At 41.2% G+C, this 19,617-nt stretch overlaps 1 protein-coding gene and 1 pseudogene across 1 annotated transcript in view; both read left to right on the top strand.

Moving 5' to 3' along the window:
- Positions 1-1,107, top strand: part of LOC112073037 (tryptophan 5-hydroxylase) — a 13,815-nt gene extending 12,708 nt beyond the window's left edge. Inside the window, exon 9 of the mRNA XM_024140410.2 lies at positions 129-1,107. Coding sequence (XP_023996178.1) covers positions 129-303 — 175 coding nt within the window. The 3' untranslated portion in view covers positions 304-1,107. The remainder of the gene's footprint in view (positions 1-128) is intronic.
- An 8,302-nt stretch (positions 1,108-9,409) lies between these two features.
- LOC112073038 (U2 spliceosomal RNA) lies at positions 9,410-9,578 on the top strand (annotated as a pseudogene).
- The last annotated feature ends 10,039 nt before the right edge of the window (positions 9,579-19,617 follow it).

Genomic DNA, 19,617 nt, shown 5'->3' on the forward strand with positions numbered 1-19,617 from the left:
TAGTCTCTTCTAGATACTCTTCTAGATACTCTCTTCTAGATACTCTTCTAGATAGTCTCTTCTAGATAGTCTCTTCTAGATAGTCTCTTCTAGATATGCATAATAACTCATTCTTCCCCATCCTCCAGGGAGTTTGCCAAGACGATCAAGCGTCCGTTCACAGTGCGATACAACCCCTACACCCAGAGTGTGGACGTTCTGAAGGACACTCCCAGCATTAACAGCGTGGTGGAGGAGCTGAGACACGAACTGGACATCGTGGGCGACGCCCTCAGCCGGCTTAACAAACACCTGGGAGTCTGAGTGACAACCTAAAGCACTATGAGTCACATACTGCCTTCTAAATGACACCCTGTTGCCTACATGTGGGCCCTGGTCTAGTAGTGCACTGTTTAGGGAATAGGGTGCCAGTAGTGCACTGTTTAGGGAATAGGGTGCCATTTGGGACACAAGGCCTAGGTCTCTGATGACCTCGACGCCATCATCTGAGTGTATGTGACGACCTTGTTCTCCTATCCAATTATTATCCATCAGTCAGATCTGTCGGTGCTGTCTTGCCAACTTCCACGGTCATTTTCACACCAAACAATGACATAGGAGACGGTAACTGGCAAGACAGCTCCGACAGAAGAAATCTGGGCCTCCCCCAAGCCATATCCCTTAAGCACACCTCACTATTGTGACGTCTCTTGTGTAAATAAATACTCTGCTCGTGATCCACCTCTGTATTACTCCCAGCCTATGACTTCCCTTATCTTCCTCATTCAATGGATCCAAAGACCWTACTAATAACGTACACTATGGTGTKCAATATATTCCTCCATTTGTTGTGTATAAGGTTGTTGCTGGGATGAATTTAAATGCTGTAAGTTATAATATTATTATTAAAAAGTGTGAATGTATTCAAGGATGATTTTTGAACTAAATGGTTCACATTATCCATTTCTAAATCATAAACAAATATTTAGCTTTCTCGTTATCCACTTCTAATTCATAAAAAAATATTTAGTTTTCTCAWTATTCACTTRTAAATTGMCAAAAATATTTAGCTTTCTCGTTATCCACTTCTAAATCATAAAAAATATTTTAAAATGTAACTGTAGTACATATACTCATGAAAACTTTAAATATCATTATTTTTCTACTGTAAATAAATGTAAACTGAAAAAAGTTGTGAAATAAAAATGTGCGTGTGTCTCTTATGTATGGGTAATGTATTTCTTTGACATTTTAACAATAAATGTTTCCTGAAGAGAATATGTCTTTGCATTGTGAAATGAAGGGGATATGGCATAATGGCAGGGTTGCCAGGTCTAGCTAAAATATCTAGACCAATGACCTCTCAAAACCCGCCCACAAGGCCTGAAAACTAGCCCGAAAACCAGCCCGAAAACTAGCCCAGCAAGAGAATAGTCACCACATTTATCCAATAAACACTTTTTTAGTCTTCCGACTAGCTTGGAAGGACAGTTTTTAATTTTATCTCTATTTTGTCGGTTTTGTGAAAGCTACCTATGCGGTGGAAACATGGTGAAAATATGCGGTTGTGTGTTTGGCTATTGTGGTTAGCTAATAGAAATACATAGTGTTTTCGCTGTAAAACATTTTAAAAATCGGGAAAACGATGGCTGGATTCACAAGATGTTTATCTTTCATTTGCTGTATTGGACTTGTGATTTCATGAAAATTATATTATATGATATCCCTGTCCCGTTAGGCTAGGCTATGCTAGTCAGCTTTTTTGATGAGGAGGATCCCGGATCCGGGAGAGAGAAGTGGTAGAGGTTATCCTGAGTCTGCAGAACTCTGCCAGGACCTAGGATCAAGGGAGACACTCAAGTGTTTCAGTATTATATCTCTTGACACAATGATGAAAATAGTCATGGTCTCTGAACCTTCAAGCTGCATACTGGACCCTATTCCAACTAAACTACGGAAAGGGCTGCTTCCTGTGCTTGGCCCTCCTATGTTGAACATAATAAACGGCTCTCTAGCCACCGGATGTGTACCAAACTCACTAAAAGTGGCAGTAATAAAGCCTCTCTTGAAAAAGCCAAACCTTGATCCAGAAAATAGAAAAAACTATCGGCCTATATCGAATCTCCCATTCCTCTCAAAWAAAATTGAAAAATCTGTTGCACAGCAACTCACTGCCTTCCTGAAGACAAACAATGTATACGAAACGCTTCAGTCTGGGGTTTTTTAGACCCCATCATAGCACTGAGACTGCACTTGTGAAGGTGGTAAATGACCTTTTAATGGCGTCAGACRGAGGCTCTGCATCTGTCCTCGTGCTCCTAGACCTTAGTGCTGCTTTTGATACCATCGATCACCACATTCTTTTGGAGAGATTGGAAACCCAAATTGGTCTACACGGACAAGTTCTGGCAAGGTTTAGATCTTATCTGTCGGAAAGATATCAGTTTGTCTCTGTGAATGGTTTGTCCTCTGACAAATCAACTGTAAATGTCGGTGTTCCTCAAGGTTCCGTTTTAGGACCACTATTGTTTTCACTATATTAGTTTACCTCTTGGGGATGTCATTCGAAAACATAATGTTAACTTTCACTGCTATGCGACGACACACAGCTGTACATTTCAATGAAACATGGTGAAGCCCCAAAATTGCCCTCGCTGGAAGCCTGTGTTTCAGACATAAGGAAGTGGATGGCTGCAAACGTTCTACTTTTAAACTCAGACAAAACAGAGATGCTTGTTCTAGGTCCCAAGAAACAAAGAGATCTTCTGTTGAATCTGACAATTAATCTTGATGGTTGTACAGTCGTCTCAAATAAAACTGTAAAGGACCTCGGCGTTACTCTGGACCCTGATCTCTCTTTTGACGAAAATATCAAGATTGTTTCAAGGACAGCTTTTTTCCATCTGCATAACATTGCAAAAATCAGAAACTACATACCTACACGTACGCTACGGTCACAAGYCGCGTGCTTCTATACCTGCATTGCTTGCTGTTTGGGGTTTTAGGCTGGGTTTCTGTACAGCACTTTGAGATATCAACTGATGTAAGAAGGGCTACATAAATACATTTGATTTGATTTTTTCATAACGTTATCGAGCGAATTAAGAAGGAATATCGACGTAATTTGTAAAGACGTAGGCTAGGAAGCAAAATTAGATTTTTCAATCAAAATAATAATTATTGTCAGTTTAAGAATATGTCGCAAGAGAAAAGATKATTTGCCCTTATTAAACTTGCCATATAATTTTCCATCAATGGGTGTCGATTTAACTTGTTTAGACTGCTATCATTTAACAATAAGGCCCTAGGAGGTGTGGTATATGGCCAATATACCACGGCTAAGGACTGTTCTTAGAACACAGCCCTTAGCCATGGTATATTGGCCATATACCACAAACCCCTGAGGTGCCTTATTGCTATTATAAACTGGTTACCAATGTAATTAGAACAGTAAAAAGTAATATTTAGTCATACCTGTGGTACATGGTCTGATATACCACAGCTTTCAACCAATCAGCATTCAGAGTTTAAACCATCCAGATTATAATTGTAAATAAATCCCCTTTGCACGTGTGCATAACTATAGATAAATACAACAGGAGAGTTTGAATGAGGAAAGTTGGACAGAGGATCTCGAAATCTCCGTGCAAGAAACATTGGCTATTTTCTGGCAATTGTGCTGTTATTATGTCCCAGATGTTAAGACTACAACCGGTTATAAATTGCCTATTTGCGAGATCGACATGTTATTTCAATAGGCATAGGCTACTGACTAAAATGTGTGATTATAATTTAAATTCAATTTTTCCATGGTTTTGCTGAGCTAGAAAGCCTGATAGGCCAAAATCTAATTGCAGGGATTACTGTGCTTCGTCATCTTTACTTTCGTAATGGTTCATACCAGTGAATGTATTTAACCTAGAAATAAACGATACAAGCCCAGGTGTTGCGACCACGTTCCTGACACATCCAACCCCCCAGACTTCACACCGTAAGAAACTCAATGGATCTCTGGTGCCACCAMGTGGCCATTACAGGGTACTCCAGTTAAATTGTGGCAGCAGTGCTACCACGTATAWTTTTATGTAAGGTAATAATTTCTGGCAATACAATTATCTTCAAATTTCACAGAATGTGTACTTGTTATTTACCTAACTTATTTGATAGGTTATTCTTCCAATGTAGCTCTTATTCAGATGTTATTTATTACAACGCTTTCTCTAATTTCCGATTTGCGGGAGGATGACCACGTGTGTTTGAAACCTACCAATTTGGTCGTTTGTTACCGTCAAAAGTTCTTATCTCCGATGTTGATCAACTCCCAATCTACGCCAGCAATGTTTTTTTAAATCATTAGCTTTGCTATTTGGTGAAAAGCAAACAGAGCATATTTTGGTGTAACAGTTACCGAATTTGACCTGTCCGAGAATGCCTCCTTCCTCCTGAAAGCATTACGGTATCGCTTCTCGGCCTTTTGGCTAAGATKAAGTGCCCTCAGTGCCTTTCAAGTGGAGTCCCGGTGCAGGCTCAATATGAGGGTGTTAACGGTGCACATGTTCAACCCATGGGTCACAGAAGAAACATTAGTGTGCTACCTCAGCCAGTACGTGACCATCTTGCCAGGAGTGAGAGACATTAAGGACGCCCTTGGCATCTGGACAGGGAAGAGGCAGTTTCGTGTGCTGCTAAAGGAGGACGAGAGCGGCCATGATGGCTACCGACATCCTCCRGCGTCTTTTTCCATCGGTGCAGACAGGGGCTACCTTATGTATGCTGGWCAGCCTCGTTTCTGCAGGAAGTGTAGCACCTACGGGCACCTCGCCGATGCCTGCACCCAGACAAGGTGCAGAAACTGCGGGACTCTGGGCCATATAATGAGGGATTGCACCGTGCCCAAGCGCTGCAGTCTGTGRAACTCTGAGGACCACCTGTTCCGTCACTGCCCGAAGGCAGCCCCCTCTTACGCCAGAGCGGTGAGCGGGAAAAGAGCGGAGAGCGGGAAAAGACCAGATGAGGGAGAAGGCTTGGAACTACGCACTATTGAGGAGGTGGTGGACGAGCTGGTGATGGAGAGAGAACTGCGAGAGTCTGAGGAGAGCGGGAGTGAGACGCCATCATCATCCCACGAGGAGAGCGGAGAGACCGACAGGAGTTGGAACAACCAAATGGAGGAGGAGGAGAAGGGAGAGCCCACCGCGCCCTCGGCTCCGGAGAGCTGGACAACGGTGAGAGAGAGGAGGAAGTGCTCGGTYAAAAGGAAGCAGATGAGCCCTGTTTCCTCACTCATCCGCATGGAGGCGACGGAGAAGTCCACTCTGGGCGCGAATCGTTTCAGTTGTTTTGAAAGCGGGAGGTCTGAGGAGAAAAGCGAGGGAAACCCGGGCAGCGCAGAGGGGACTCTGCTTTCCCTGTCAGGCAGCTCCATCGACAGCAGCGGTCTGGCACCCAGCGGTGTCCCAGCACCCACACAGATGGAGGGGGAGCAGGAGGAGGAGGGCAGGGTTTTCCCGACCCCGATCTTTGTGGACAGTCCTCCCGCTGGGGACCACCGGTTCCCGGATAGGCCTCCTAACGAGGAACTGTATTTAAAGTGAGTGGAAAAATGTCATATTTTAGATAGTCGTCCGTTTCCCTCCTTAAAAACCCATGTCGTCTATTTTTAACCTAGCTAGCATAAATGTTAGAGGGCTTYGGAACCKAGTTAAAAGGGCGACCTTTTTTTCCCATTTGTCCTCCATTTGCTTCTCTGTGTGTTTTTTTTACAAGAAGTACATTTGAAAGATCAAAATGACGTGGAGAGGTTTACGCGGGAATGGGTTCAGGGAGAGTCGAGGTGGAGTGTCGGCGGGGTGCATTCTACCGGGGTTGGTGTGCTATGTGGGAATAGGGATTTAAAAAATAGTAGGACGTTTTTCGGCAGTACACGGGAGTGTTTTAATAGTAGATATCGATTGGAGGGGTAAATGTTTTAGATTTATTAACGTGTATGCACCATCGACACCCAAGGAAAGGAGGGAAATGCTTAACGACCTAGACGCTATTTTTATGACAAACAGACAGGTGTTTATGGGGGGAGATTTTACTGTATCATATGACCGAGGTAATCTAATAGGTAAATATAATTTGGTTGATACTTATAGAGTGGAGCACGCGGATGATACAGGTTTCACTTGGGAAAACAGCAGGGGCGCGAGGAGCCGAATAGATTATCTGTTTGTTCCGCGTGGACTCGGTGTGTCCTCTGCGCGTGTCACTCCGGTATTCTATTCAGACCACAGCTGCCTGTCTGTGACAGTAGAATTAAAAACAATTGAATTTGGAAAAGGGTATTGGAAAATTAATAACGGCATTTTACATGACAAAACTTTTGAGACAAGATTTAGGTKTTTTTTCCAGGGCTGTGTAACTATGAAACCGTTTTATTCTACTGTCATAGAGTGGTGGGAGAGCACAAAATTAAGAATCAAGATTTTRATTCAGAATTTTTGCAAAGACAAAGTACGTAATACCCACAAAGAATTTTATAAATTGCAGAATGAACTAAAAGATCTACACACCCAAGGTAATTTGAATGATGGTGGATTAGATAAAGACAAATTGTGTATCCTGCAGAAAAAGCAGCATGCCTTTTTTGAAAAGAAAGCTCGAGACTTCATTTTTAAAAGTCAGCAAGATAAATGGGGAAATGATGAGAAGTGCTCTGCATATTTTTTCAAACAAATTAAATCACGGGGAAAGAGGAGGACTTTTTCTGCTTTATTGGACCAAGATGGGGAGATGGTTGAGGATGGAGATGGCATGCTTGGTGTTGCTACACATCACTTTTCTCAGCTATTTKAAAAACAAACAATTGATTATGAGAAGGGGACAATTTTTTTTAAATGCGTGGATGTGCAGATACCTTTCGATATTAAAGACCAATTAGAAGGGGAATTGAAATTAGATMAAATTTATATGGCACTGAAGAGCATGAAAGATAACAAAGTACCAGGAGTSGATGGGCTCTCTAAAGAGTTTTACATAATTTTTGGGGATTTAATTGGATGTCATCTGTTGGAAGTGTTTAGAGGTATATTTGGTTTGGAGCATATGGGAGGTTCGATGTGCGAGGGGGTGTGCACAGGACCAATGGTAGTGCTCGGCATATCTTTCGGAAATGAAATTAAAGATGACATGTTTAATTGGAAAGAAAAACTATTATCGCTTAATAAAAGATTGGGACTGTGGAAAGTGAGGCGACTATCTTTTAGTGGGAAGGTGTTAGTGCTGAAGGCGGACATTCTGCCTTCATTCACCTTGCCTATGTGTTTCCCATGCCGGTGTCTCTCAGAAAAACTTTCATACGGGCACTGTTTAATTTCTTTTGGGGGGGATATGAGTACATCCGTAGAGATCGGATGTACCAGCCTATAGAGGCTGGTGGAAGGGATTTCCCTCATATTCCTCTCAAGCTAGATGCTTTGTTTTATTCAAACGTTTGTTGTCTTTTGTCGTCTTCTGTACACAAATGTCACATTTTAATCAAATTCTGGCTGTCAGTACCGTTAAGGTTCATGGTGGAGTGGGATAATAGTAAGCCAAAAGCTGAAATTGTCCCATTACATTTTAAGAAAATAGTGGAATGGGCAAAGAAAACCCCTGTCTGCAAAGTAAAAGAAAACGTAATCAACCACAGATTGCTATACGCGAAATTAATAGAAAATTGTCGTCCTTGAGACAGATTACCAATATCGCCTTCCACCTGGCTACGGACACAATTAAAAGGTTTAGACAACAGACTCAAAGATTTTAATTGGCTTGTTTTACACAGACGTCTTCCGGTCCGTTCAACATTATATGATCATAATTTGACCCTGAATAAATTTTGTCCCAGGGACAATTGTTTCGCAATTGAAACAATTCCCCATGTTTTATGGGAATGTTCTTTTGCCAAATTAGTTTGGAGAAAAATTAAATAATTTTTTGAGATTTAAAAAAAACAAACATTGATTATGAAGGGGTAGCCAAACTTGAACTAAAAAATGTGGAAAGGGTGCAATTATTAGCATTAGTGACTCTGGTGACCCCTTATCAAGACCAAACTTTGGGAGGCCAGATGTGGTGCGGTCAATGACACCCTCAAGTGGTCACCGACGGGATTAGTTGAATTTATAAAACAGGACATTTGGAAAAGAATACAATTCGAAATAGATAAGTGGGGCATTGTATCAGTAAAACAGAAATGGAAAGGGATTTACCCTTCACTGTAAACGTTTTTGGAGCCAATTGAAATGTAGGCTAAGCCTTTGTACATATTTGATATACACTGAGGTTTATTCAGAGTTCACTTTGGTATATGTATATGTTTGTATTTATAGAATTCTTTGTATTGTTTTTTGGAGATTGTTAGAGACATGTTAAACTTGAATGTAATAATACTGGTCAGGTTCTGCAGAACAGCACTTTGTTGAGGAGTTTTGCTATGTTTATATTGTTAAACTACTTTTTGATACTGTTTTTAGGAATACATGTTATGTACAACGTAATGCACTGATTTTGTAATTGTATTTGAATGTGAAATGAAAATAAAAAATATTTTCCCCCCCCACAAAATTTTTAAAAAATAAATGGGGCATTGCGAGGACACCCGCGTGCCCCCGACCAGGCTGCGGCCAAGTAGGGTCGGTGAGGCACTTGCTCTGAGAGTGCAGAGCTGCCAGGGACCCGTGGAAGGAAGCAGGCCCCCTGATCACCCCGTGTCTGCCAGCAGGGGAGGACCTAACACCTCAGCTCGTGCTGTATGGGGTGGGCCGGAGGCCTATTCCATCGAAGGCCTTCACCAAGTTCTGGCCCACCCTCACGTGTTTGAAGGAAGCACTGCGGTCCTCCCGTAACCTGCTGGTAGCGAAACGAGTAGAGACCACCCCCCAGTCAGTGGCCATGGCAGCCACGGKAGCCCTGGGGTGGTYCGGAAGGAAGGGGGCCTCGACCCCATACGAAGGGTCCCCCACAACACCCTAGGTCCCGGCGGCCACGGCCTGACAGCGCTGCGGCGCCTAGGGGAGGGATCTCCTCTGGGCCCCGAAGGACGGGACGGTAGTTGATTCAGAGGAGCAGGACGAGGCGAGTTTGATAAGGACTCACCCCGCTCCTGTACAAAGGACCGAAGACAGCCTTTTAACAAAGTGACTTTTTAACATGTTTTTCGTGTCTTAAAAAACGTTTTACCTTTGTTAGATCATTAGTACACATTTTAAATGGCTTTTACAGATTTGATGTTTTTACAAGAAAAGTACTTTTATTCATGGTTGTTTTCATTGGTTTTAACATGTACTTTTTAACAAATTTAAATGTAACTTTCAAATGCTGCGTTTTATGCTTTATTGCCGTTTTTATGTGTATGAAATGATGTGAAGAATATATGAGCTGTTTTTAAAGGAAATGTGTTAATAAAACTTTTCCAAAAGAAAAAAAATCTGTTCTAATCAGTTTAATATCTGATATCTTTAATATCATATATTAAATTGATTTTTGGAATAGGGAGATGGAATAGGGGCTTGCTCCGTCCACTCCACGCATCGACCTGGTATTGCAGTACTTCCAGGAACGGTGCACCCCCTGCCGTTGTTAATGTAAACTTTTATGCAATTATATTCTGTAAATTATGAGCTACTTCTGAACGGTAGTTTTCATTTCTGTTCATGTGGCTATTTGCCAAAGGTCATTGGATTTTCTCTATATTGATATATGCTCTTGCTTTATAAGCGAGGTTTGTTTGTATTACAAAATTATGGCTATTTCTCCTTCTTTACAACATAGATTATCCATTATATTGACCAGATACTAGTGGCCGTTTAACAAGGAATAAAAACTTTTTTTTAAAGGAAGGCTGTCGGCAGGAAGAAGGTCAGGTGGGGCTTTTCTAGCCAATGAGAGGGCAGATACGCACGCACAACGTTTTCCACTAGTTACCAAAGCCACAAAGTAAAAAACGGGCTATTCTTTTCGAGGTCATTGTAAGCTGCTGTAGCCTTAGCCAACCATTTGATACAATAAATATGTTGAAATTATATCACTGGGGGTCATTGCGAATCAATTTGCGTCACTTGTGTAGCCTGTTAGAGAAGTCGCCAAGCCAATAGATGACGCTGCTGTTATGTGTAGCCGAGTGTGATTCTCTATAGTTGGAGTGAGTCAAGTTAGGCATTATTTACTACGCACTGAACGGAGATGAACGCACGCTACAATGATACGGAAGTAAAGACATTCTTATCAACATTTCCTTGCTCTTGTATTGAATAATCAGCATTACCAAACATAGGCTACCTGTTCAGTGAAAAATCCACGATGAAACAGACATTAAATGTGGAGAATGATACATTCGCGATAGAGCTGTGACCATGATCGCAATTGATAACTTCCAATGTAATTAACTAAACATGGACACTAATAAATGCATAATAACACAAGGCTACAACAACAATAAACTTAATTTTATAGGCTATTTATTCAATCAGTTTGTCACGTCCAGGTAGGCTACACAAGTGGCACAAAATTATTTTCAACAACTCCAGTGATATCGTCATTTCGAAGTAATTATTCTATCAAATGGTAGCCTGCAATGGCATATTCATTTAAATAGGCTACTTGATGGCAAGTGTATCATTCTCCACATTTAATGTCCGTTTCATTGAGGACTTTTTCCCTATAACAGATGCACGCGAGGGAGTTTCATAACGTCCATTTCTCAGTTGGTAGAGCATGGCACTTGCAAGGCCAGGGTTGTGGGTTCAATTCCCACAGGGAGCCAGTACGACGAACACCTATGAAAATGTATGCACTCACTACTACTGTAAGTTGTTCTGGATAAGAGAGTCTGCTAAATGATTCACTACTGTTAGTGGCTCTGGATAAGAGAGTCTGCTAAATGACTCACTGCTGTTAGTGTCTCTGGATAAGAGAGTCTGCTAAATGACTCACTACTGTTAGTGGCTCTGGATAAGAGCGTCTGCTAAATGACTCACTACTGTTAGTGGCTCTGGATAAGAGAGTCTGCTAAATGACTCACTACTGTAANGCTAAATGACTCACTACTGTAAGTGGCTCTGGATAAGAGAGTCTGCTAAATGACTCACTACTGTAAGTGGCTCTGGATAAGAGAGTCTGCTAAATAAGTGGCTCTGGATAAGAGAGTCTGCTAAATAAGTGGCTCTGGATAACAGCTTCTGCTAAATAGTTTGTTGACGTTATATCAGTTCTATAGCATTAATTTAATGGCGCCGGAGGGGATGGCGGCTGTTTGTGTGTTTTTGCGTTGTTCGTAACTTATTTTGTACGTAATGTTGCTGCTACCGTCTCTTATGATCGAAAATAACTTCTGGACATCAGAACAGCGATTACTCACATCGAACTGGACAAGGATTTTTTTCTTTAATGACACGAAGGATATACTGTTTCTCTGAGACCAGGCCCAAAGCCCCGTCATTCAAATCGAATCAAACTTTATTTATCACATGCGCCGAATACAACAAGTGTAGACCTTACCGTGAAATGCTTAATTACAAACTCTTAACCAACCCATGCAGTTCAAGAAAGAGTTAAGAAAATATTTACCAAATAAACTAAAGTAAAAAATAATTAAAAGTAACACAATAAAATAACAATAACAAGGCTATATACTGGGGGTCAATAGAAATAGAGTTAGAGCAGGTTTTCATCAAGGATCTCTGTACTCCGTTCATCTTTCCCTCGATCCTGACTAGTCTCTCAGTCCCTGACGCTGAAAAACATCCCCACAGCATGATGCTGCCTCCACCATGCTTCACCGTAGGGATAGTGCCAGGTTTCCTCCAAAGGTGACGCTTGGCATTCAGGCCATCTTATATTGTCTTAGTACCATCTTATGTCTTAGTACCATCTTATATTGTCTTATTACCATCTTATATTGTCTTAGTACCATCTTATGTCGTATTACCATCTTATATTGTCTTATTACCATCTTATATTGTCTTATTACCATGTTATAATGTTAGTACCATTATTACCATCTTATAGATGTTTAGTACCATCTTTAATAATGTCTTAGTACCATCTATAATGTCTTATACCATCTTATGTAACATCTTATTAATAATGTCTTAGTACCATTCTATATATGTCTAGTACCATCTTATTGTCTATTACCATTCTTTATAAGTTTTATAATTTTCTTGTCACATGTTATATTGTCCTATTACCACATCTTATGTCTTAGTACCATCTTATATTGTCTTATTACCACTTGTAATAGTCTTATTAACCACTCTTATATTGGTCTTATTACCATCTTTAGTACCATCTTATAATGTCTTAGTAAAATCTTATAATGTCTTATCACCATCTTATAATGTCTTAGTACCATCTTATAATGTCTTATTAACATCTTAGTACCATCTTATAATGTCCTTATTACCATCTTATATTGTCTTATTAACCATCTTATATTGTCTTATTACCATCTTATAATGTCTTAGTACCATCTTATTACCATGTTATAATGTCTTAGTACCATCTTATAATGTCTTACTACATTTTATAATGTCTTATTACACATTCTTAGTACCATCTGATAATGTCTTAGTACCATCTTATATTGTCTTAGTACCATCTTATGTCTTTTACCATCTTATATTGTCTTATTACCATGTTATATTGTCTTATTACCATCTTATAATGTCTTATTACCAATCTTATATATGTCTTATTACTCTTATATTGTTTAGTACATCTTAATCTTTGTCTTATTACCATCTTATAATGTCCTTTATTACCTCTTAGTACCCATCTTATAAGTCTTAGTACCATCTTATAATGTTCTTAGTACAGGGGGTGTCAAAGGTCAAATGGACGGAGGGCCAAATAAAAAATTTAGCTACAAGCCGAGGGCCGGACTGTTCGAATGTTCATTGAAAAAATTTTAAATGACGCATATAGTCTATCTATCCATCTCATTTACACATCTTGACACCTCTTCATACAAATTCATGCCCCGTAGTTTGTGCAATGCATAGGACGTAAAGCCAAAAACTCCTCTGTCACGCTTAGGCTGGAGTCCACTCCGCCGGATGAAAATTGACAACTGGCAATGTCAGAAATGTCGGTGCTCTCATCCACAGCCAAGGAATAGTGCAATGAATCTTTTCCCTTTTTCACAAGCTGCTCTTTTAGATTGATGGACAACTGGTCTACTCTCGTCGGCAATGGTGTTTTCTGCTAGACTCACATTTTAAAAGAGTTGCTTTTTTCTGGGCAACTTCGTCACAAACTTTAATTCATGCAGTTTTTGATGAAATCCCCTCCGTAAATGGCCGGGCTGATTTAGCGATCTCTTCTGCCAAAATAAAACTGGCCTTGACAGCAGCCTGGCCTTGTGATTTGGCTTTTTGAAACAGAGCCTGTCGAGATTTGAGGCCTCGTTTTAATTCCTCTGCTTTTTGTAGCTTTGTTCCATGTCCATATTCTTGTTTTTGTCCGCGTGTTTGTTTGTTCATAATGTCGTCTCAGATTATACTCTTTCAGTACCGGCCACACTTTCCTCCACAGAAGACACACAGAGGTTTTCCAGCTACCTCCGTGAACATATACTCCGACTCCCACCTTGTTTGAACCCCCGGTTCTCAGTGTCACCTTCCGTTTTGCCATTTTTGATGGTAATCTGAAAGTTAATTTTACTGTGATGCTGACGATGGCTGTGGCCAATAAATATTGAAATGAAGCAGCCTACTGCTCGGTGCGTCACCGTTGCATTGGTGGGAAATGTAGTATTGGTGCGTGTAAAAGATCTGCGGGCTGCCGGCTTGCTCGGCGGTCTGCGGCGCCGGTTCTAATATAATCAAGATCATCGCCAGGGCCGTAAAACCTTCTCGCGGTGCCGGATGTGGCCCGCGGGCCTTGACTCTGACATATGTGTTTAGTACTCATCTTATATGTCTTTATTAACATCTTAGTACCATCTTATAATGTTCTTAGTACCATCTTATAAATGTCTTAGTACCATCTTTATAATGTCTTAGTACCTCTTATTATCATGTCTTCGAGTAAACCCTTTCTTCTGTAATTTTTATGTTTTCCTTTAGTAAATATTCCTTATAATGTCTTAGTAACCATCTTATAATGTCTTACGACATCTTATTACCATGTTAAATGTTTATTACCATGTTATAATTTGTCTTATTACCATCTTATAAATGTTTAGTACATCTTATAATGTCTTAGTACCATCTTATAATGTCTTAGTACCATGTTATAGAATGTATTAGTACAACTTATAATGTTATAATCTTATAAGTTCTTAACCTCTTATTAACATGTTAATGTCTTATTACCATGTTATAATGTCTTATTACATCTTATAATGTCTTAGTACCATTAGTAATGTCTTAGTACCATCTTATAATGTCTTAGTAACCATCTTATAATGTCTTAGTACCATCTTATTACCATGTTATAATCTTATAAGGATCTGACTAAATTGGAGTGCACTTTTTTTCCCAGAGAGTGGGCGGGTCTTCACTGGGGAGGAAGCAGTTACGGACAGCTGGGAAGGAAGGTCCTCTGTGGTCCTCTGTGGTCCTCTGGGAGACGGTACAGGGGGACTGTCACAGGGGAGATGGTCACAGGTGGGACTGGTCACAGGAGACTGGTCCAGGTGAGACTGTCACAAGTGAGACTGGTCACAGGGGAGACTGGTCACAGGTGAGACTGGTCACAGGTGAGACTGGTCAGCAGGTGGAGACTGGTACCAGGGAGATTGGTCACAGGGGAGACTGGTCACAGGTGAGACTTGGTCGACAGGGGAGACTGGTCACAGGGGAGACTGGTTCACAGGTGAGACTGGTCACAGGTGAGACTGGTCACAAGGTGAACGTCAATGGTTTGAGATAATGGCTGCGTTTCAGACCATCTGCTTAGCATCGCCCTGCACAAATTAACCAATCATTTGCTGTGTTCGAAAAAGCTGTGATGCATTTGTGGGTAAACAATAATGAGCAGTTGTGTATGAAGCGAGATTTATAGATCAGTCGATTTCAGTCAGCTGCAATGTCAAAATCATCAGTGTTGTGTAATTCATCCTCATTGGGAGAGAGAGACTGTTGAAGAGAAGTTAGCCCGGTCCAGTAGAGGGCAGTAGAAACTAAAACACAAACTAAAGGTTCTTTGTTCACAGTTCTAGCCTTGATATAAGGCTACTGTATGGGTGTATTGGTTTATTACCTGCATTACTGTCTATTCTACTAACAGTAGTGCACTATAAGAGGAATAGGGGTGCCATTTGGATGCTACCTACAGTGAGGGAAAAAGTATTTGATCCCCTGCTGATTTTGTACGTTTGCCCACTGACAAGAATGATCAGCTCATAATTTTAATGGTAGGTTATTTGACAGTGAGAGACAGAATAACAACAAAAATATCCAGAAAAAACGCATGTCAAAAATGTTATAAATTGATTTGCATTTTAACGAGGGAAATAAGTATTTGACCCTCTCAATCAGAAAGATTTCTGGCTCCAGGTGTCTTTCATAAGGTAACGAGCTGAGATTAGGAGCACACTCTTAAGGGAGTGCCTAATCTCAGTTTCTTACCTGTATAAAAGACACTGTCGCACAGAAGCAATCAATCATCAGATTCAAACTCTCCACCATGCCAGACCAAGAGCTCTCCAAGGATGTCAGGGACAAGATGTAGATCATACACAAGGCTGAATGGGCTACAAGACCATTGCAAGCAGCTTGGTGAGAAGGTGACAACAGTTGGTGCGATTATTCGCAAATGGAAGAAACACAAAAGAACTGTCAAACTCCCTTGGCCTGGGGCTCCATGCAAGATCTCACCTCGTGGAGTTGAATGATCATGAGAATGGTGAGGAATCAGCCCAGAATACACAGGAGGATCTTGTCAATGATCTCAAGGCAGCTGGGACCATAGTCACCAAGAAAACAATTGGTAACACACTACGCCGTGAAGGACTGAAATCCTGCAGCGCCCGCAAGGTCCCTGCTCAAGAAAGCACATATACATGCCCGTCTGAAGTTTGCCAATGAACATCTGAATGATTCAGAGGACAACTGGGTGAACGTGTTGTGGTCAGATGAGACAAAATGGAGTTCTTTGGCATCAACTCAACTTGCCGTGTTTGGAGGAGGAGGAATGCTGCCTATGACCCCAAGAAACATCCCCACCGTCAAACATGGAGGTGGAAACATTATGCTTTGGGGGTGTTTTTCTGCTAAGGGCACAGGACAACTTCACCGCATCAAAGGGACGATGGACGGGGCCATGTACCGTCAAATCTTGGGTGAAAACCTCCTTCCTCAGCCAGGGTATTGAAAATGGGTCGTGGATGGGTATTCCAGCATGACAATGACCCAAAACACATGGCCAAGGCAACAAAGGAGTGGCTCAAGAAAAAGCACTTTAAGGTCCTGGAGTGGCCTAGCCAGTCTCCAGACTTAATCCCATAGAAAATCTGTGGAGGGAGCTGAAGGTTCGAGTTGCCAAACGTCAGCCTTGAACCTTAATGACTTGAAGAAGATCTGCAAAGAGGAGTGGGAAAAAATCCCTCCTGAGATGTGTGCAAACCTGGTGGCCAACTACAAGAAACATCTGACCTCTGTGATTGCCAACAAGGGTTTTGCCACCAAGTACTAAGTCATGTTTTGCAGAGGGGTCAAATACTTATTTCCCTCATTAAAATGCAAATCAATGTATAACATTTTTGACATGCGTTTTTCTGGATTTTTTTGTTGAAATTCTGTCTCTCACTGTTCAAATAAACCTACCATTAAAATACACGACTGATCTTTCATTGTCAGTGGGCAAACGAACAAAATCAGCAGGGATCAAATACTTTTTTCCCTCACTGTATGTCTGTGTGTGTAATCAGTGGTTACGTCCAATCCCTCCTTTCTCCTGAAGTGTGCACTCGTTCACTACTTCCTACAAACCTAAAAACATTGGGTTGTGGAGGCATGGACTACTGGGAATTTCTTATACCTTTCGAGAATCAGTAAATGGAAGTGAAACAGTGTACAACTTCAGGAGAAATAAGAGTTATTGGGACACAACAGCTGTTCCCAAAGCACACACATCCCTGGGTCGCTCCCTCTTTCAGTTCGCTGCAGCTAGCGACTGGAACGACCTGCAAAAAACACTCAAAATGGACAGTTTTATCTCCATCTCTTCATTCAAGACCTCAATCTGGACACTCTTACTGACAGTTGTGGCTGCTTCGCGTGATGTATTGTTGTCTCAACCTTCTTGCCTTTGTGCTGTTGTCTGTGCCCAATAATGTTTGTACCATGTTTTGCTGCTCCCATGTTGTGTTGCTACCATGTTGTTGTTATGTGGTGTTGCTTCCATGTTGTTGTTATGTGGTGTTGCTACCATGTTGTTGTTATGTTGTGTTGCTCCATGTTGTTGTCATGTTGTGTTGCTAGTTGTTGTCATGTTGTGTTGCTACCATGTTGTTGTCATGTTGTGTTGCTACCATGTTGTTGTCATGTTGTGTTGCTACCATGTTGTTGTCATATGTTGCTGCCTTGCTATGTTGTTGTCTTAGGTCTTTTGTCGTGATGTGTGTTTTGTCCTATATTTATATTTTATTTATTTATTTACTTTTTAATCCCAGCCCCCGTCCCGCAGGAGGCCTTCTGCCTTTTGGTAGAACGTCATTTTAAATAAGAATTTGTTCTTAACTGACTTGCCAAGTAAATAAAGGTTAAATAAATAAAAATAACATGGGAATGCCCTCCGGTCTTAGTGGCTCTCTCAGAGCCTTGCAATTATACAGGGTCTGTGTCCAAAATGGCACCCTAGGAATCATCATCTCCTTTTGATGTAATTATAGCTTGCCTCAACTACTTGCTATCATGTTAAAAAAAAGAGAACAGCTGTGAGCCTTGTCAGGAGAAGGGTGGAGTTATGGGTGGAGTTATGGGTGGAGTTATGGGTGCACTCTGCATATATTCGTAATGTAGTTTGTCGTTTTGTACGTAGATCATGTAGAATACGTGTGTGATGTGATGCTACTATATCAGGCTATTATTGAACTTTCCATAATCGATAATCGTCTCCTCAAAATTATAACGATGAATTCAAAACCACTCAAGTCAACTTTTACGAGCACAACATTATATTGTAGAGTTATCAGGGGAGAGGAACAAACGTGGAAGATTTGGATAAAGGGGCCAGCAAGATTAAAGGGGCCATGTGTGATTAAAGGGGCAGCCAGATTAAAGGGGCGGCAAGATTAAAGGGGCCAGCAAGATTAAAGGGGCCAGCCAGATTAAAGGGGCCAGCCAGATTAAAGGGGCCAGCCAGATTAAAGGGCCAACAAGATTAAAGGGGCAGCCAGATTAAAGGGGCCAGCCAGATTAAAGGGGCCATGTGTGATTAAAGGGGCCATGTGTGATTAAAGGGCCAGCCAGATTAAAAGGGGCCCAGCCAGATTAAAGGGGCAGCCAGCTACAGGGCAGCCCAGATTAAAGGGGCCAGACAGATTAAAGGGGCCAGCCAGATTAAAGAGGCCATGTGTGATTAGTAGATACATTTGTTTAACATGTAAATTAATGATATATAGCCACTGATTCTTGAAGAATATAAATTATAAATGKCTCATGAGCTTTAGTTCAACTGTCGTACCCCCATCAGAACCCAAAATATAAGCTTGTTTTACTCCAATGTTTGTAGACAGATGCTGTACAGCATCACAACATGGTTAAAACTAGAACTGCGACATCATAGATGGTCAGTCCTACCTCCGTACATGAATTTGACAGTGGTTACATTTAGTAATAATTCAACCTTTAAAAGTCCCCCGACGCATCAACACAAGGATTCAAACCCCCCCCCCCCTCAGCTGTTTACCCGTGAATACTTTATTGTTGGTTGAACTGCAGAGTGCCCCCTTTTTAAAAGCATGTTGGTTTTACAACATTAAGTAGTGACTGAAATGAGACGCACTATTTTTGGGGGGGGTCTCTGCTGCAGTGACTCGTGTTTAGTTACTACGGTTACCACTGTGCTTTTTTTTTTTTACTGGTCTGGAGAACCAACCAGAATAAACAGATGCGTGCGTGGCATTCTGGGAAATGAATATTTTAGCGTTTTCCTCTTCTCTTCGCTTTAATTAGTGAAGGATCCTCCCATCTAATTCTGTACAGTTTAAAGTGCACACACACACACACAGTTTTGTATTGCTATCCTTGTGGGGACCAAAGAATTGATTCTCATCCAAAATCCTATTTTCCCTAACCCTAAATCTAACCTTAGCCCTTAAACTAACCCTAAATCTAACCTTAGCCCTTAACCTAACCCTAAATCTAACCTTAGCCCTTAACCTAACCCTAAATCTAACCTTAGCCCTTAACCTAACCCTAAATCTAACCTTAGCCATTAACCTAACCCTAAATCTAACCCTAACCTTAAAATATGGCCTTGCTGCTGTTCCAGTTTCAACTGTTCTGCCTGCGGCTATGGAACCCTGACCTGTCCACCGGATGTGCTACCTGTCCCAGACCTGCTGTTTTCAACTCTCTAGAGACCACAGGAGCAGTAGAGATACTCTTAATGATCGGCTATGAAAAGCCAACTGACATTTACTCCTGATTATTATTTGACCAT

Source organism: Salvelinus sp. IW2-2015, unplaced genomic scaffold (genome assembly GCF_002910315.2).
Source record: "Salvelinus sp. IW2-2015 unplaced genomic scaffold, ASM291031v2 Un_scaffold2129, whole genome shotgun sequence".
Lineage (NCBI taxonomy): Eukaryota > Metazoa > Chordata > Actinopteri > Salmoniformes > Salmonidae > Salvelinus > Salvelinus sp. IW2-2015.